General features: G+C 42.8%; 1 protein-coding gene across 1 annotated transcript; it reads left to right on the top strand.

Annotated features, from left to right (window-relative positions):
• Positions 1-443: 443 nt before the first annotated feature.
• LOC127677598 (olfactory receptor 6C74-like) lies at positions 444-1,376 on the top strand. Its single transcript, XM_052172646.1, has one exon. The coding sequence runs from the start codon at positions 444-446 to the stop codon at positions 1,374-1,376; it is 933 nt and encodes a 310-aa protein (XP_052028606.1).
• The last annotated feature ends 591 nt before the right edge of the window (positions 1,377-1,967 follow it).

Genomic DNA, 1,967 nt, shown 5'->3' with positions numbered 1-1,967 from the left:
GACAATAAAAATATAAATGGAATGCACTAAAAACTCATTGTCATAAATATTGAGAAGAAGCAGGAATTTTGGATTCCATAAAGCCCAGTTAGAATGCAGGCTTTAATACCTCTGATATCTGAAATTTTTGATCTCTCCTCGTGGTGAAACAGAGGTGGCAGGAACCTAATACTGATGATATTGTGGGGACAGGAGGAACAGTGACTTCAGGTGGCCAGTATAGTAGTGTAAGAGGTTATGGTGAGAATAGCAATGCTCAGACCTAAGAATAAAATGCCAATAATTATGACATATAGTTAAACTTAAGAAGACCCAGACTCCTGTCAAAAGCAGAGAGGAACAGTTTCGTCACATTAGTCTTCACACCACGAACAAGGTGCTGAATGACCTCGCAACTCTGCTCTCTGTGATCTTTCCACCATAAATTGTCTTAGACAGTGGGAATGGAAAACAGGACCACTGTCCAGGAATTTACCCTGGAGGGATTTCCTGCTGCCCAGCACCTGGGCAGACTTCTCTTCTCTCTGAACCTGCTGGCATACCTGGCCTCCATCACCGGAAATGTTCTCATTGTCTCCATCGTCTGCATCAGCGCCCGGCTGAAAAGCCCCATGTACTTTTTTCTCGGTGTTTTCTCCTTTGTGGAGTCTTGTTTTACGAGTGCTGTTATTCCCAAGTTGCTGGCTATATTTCTTTTAGGGAAACAAACAATTTCCTTTGTTGCCTGTTTGATACAAGCCTTTGTCACTCTATTTATCGGGGCATTCGGTTTTCTTCTCATAGCTCTGATGTCAGTGGACAGGTGTGTGGCTATTTGCAAGCCTCTGCATTATCCCACCATCATGGACCTGAGGACCTGCACCCTCCTAATCATGGCCTGTCTTGCTGTCACCTTCACCCTGATCATGTGGCTAGTCGTGAAGGTATCACGGTTATCCTTCTGCGGCCCCCATGTCATCCCACACTTCTTCTGTGACATCAGCCCTCTGATCCACCTCTCCTGCTCTGACACCAGATCTGCTGAAGCTCTGACGTTCGCCCTTGCTTTGATTATCCTTCTGTCCTCCCTCATCATAACCACCATCGCATACAGCAGCATAGTAGTCACAATTGTGCGTCTCCCATCAGCCAAGGAGAGACAGAAAGCTTTCTCCACCTGCTCATCCCACCTCATCGTCCTCTCTCTGATGTACGGCAGCTGTGTGTTTATATATGTGAAACCAAGGCAAATGAGTAGGCTTGAATCCAACAGAGAGGCTGCTCTTGTGAACACAGTAGTGACACCCCTTCTGAACCCCATCATCTACACCCTGCGCAACAAGCAGGTCCACCAGGCTCTGAGGGAGACTCTGTGCAGAATAAAAATATCAGGATAAGAAAGCTTCACATGTTCTTGGAGTGGAAAACATCAGAAATTGTGTTTTCTCCATTTTAATCAGTACATGGACCTCTGCACTTGAGAGCCACAGAATTCACAAACCTTCCGTGTAAATCACTCCATAAAATGCAGGTGTTTGTCACATCATAAATACATTTTAATGTTGTGTGTGTGCTGTTCCACATATTTCTGGCAATCTTTTTTTGTTTCCTTTTTTGGCTTTTCGAGGCAGAGTTTCTCTATGTAGACCTCACTGTGTTGAACTCACTCAGTAGAATAGGCTAACCTAGAACATGAAGAGATCTGCCTGCCTCTGACTCCCAAATCCTGGTATTAAAGGCATGCTCCATCATTGTCCAGCCTGGCAACAGATTTTAATGGCAAAAGTTATTGAACATTTTCATCCAAGTGGTAACTGTATGCTTGAAATTTCTGAAATTAATTGAACTAAATGATTTTAATTGTGCTCTCTTCCATACATAAACATGCTTTAGCAGACATAATAATTATTTATCAGTTGTGGTAAAGTAATTAGAACAATTAATGATTTTATTTTAATTGAAGCTTTGAAAATATTAGTGGAGATTAG

This window comes from Apodemus sylvaticus, chromosome 2 (genome assembly GCF_947179515.1).
Source record: "Apodemus sylvaticus chromosome 2, mApoSyl1.1, whole genome shotgun sequence".
Taxonomy (NCBI): domain Eukaryota; kingdom Metazoa; phylum Chordata; class Mammalia; order Rodentia; family Muridae; genus Apodemus; species Apodemus sylvaticus.
Note: the sequence above shows the minus strand (reverse complement) of the source record. Positions and strands in the feature narration are given on the sequence as shown.

Bases quoted from the DNA above. Each gene is read 5' to 3' on its own strand.
- LOC127677598 (XM_052172646.1), top strand. From the start codon at position 444: ATGGAAAACAGGACCACTGTCCAGGAATTTACCCTGGAGGGATTTCCT.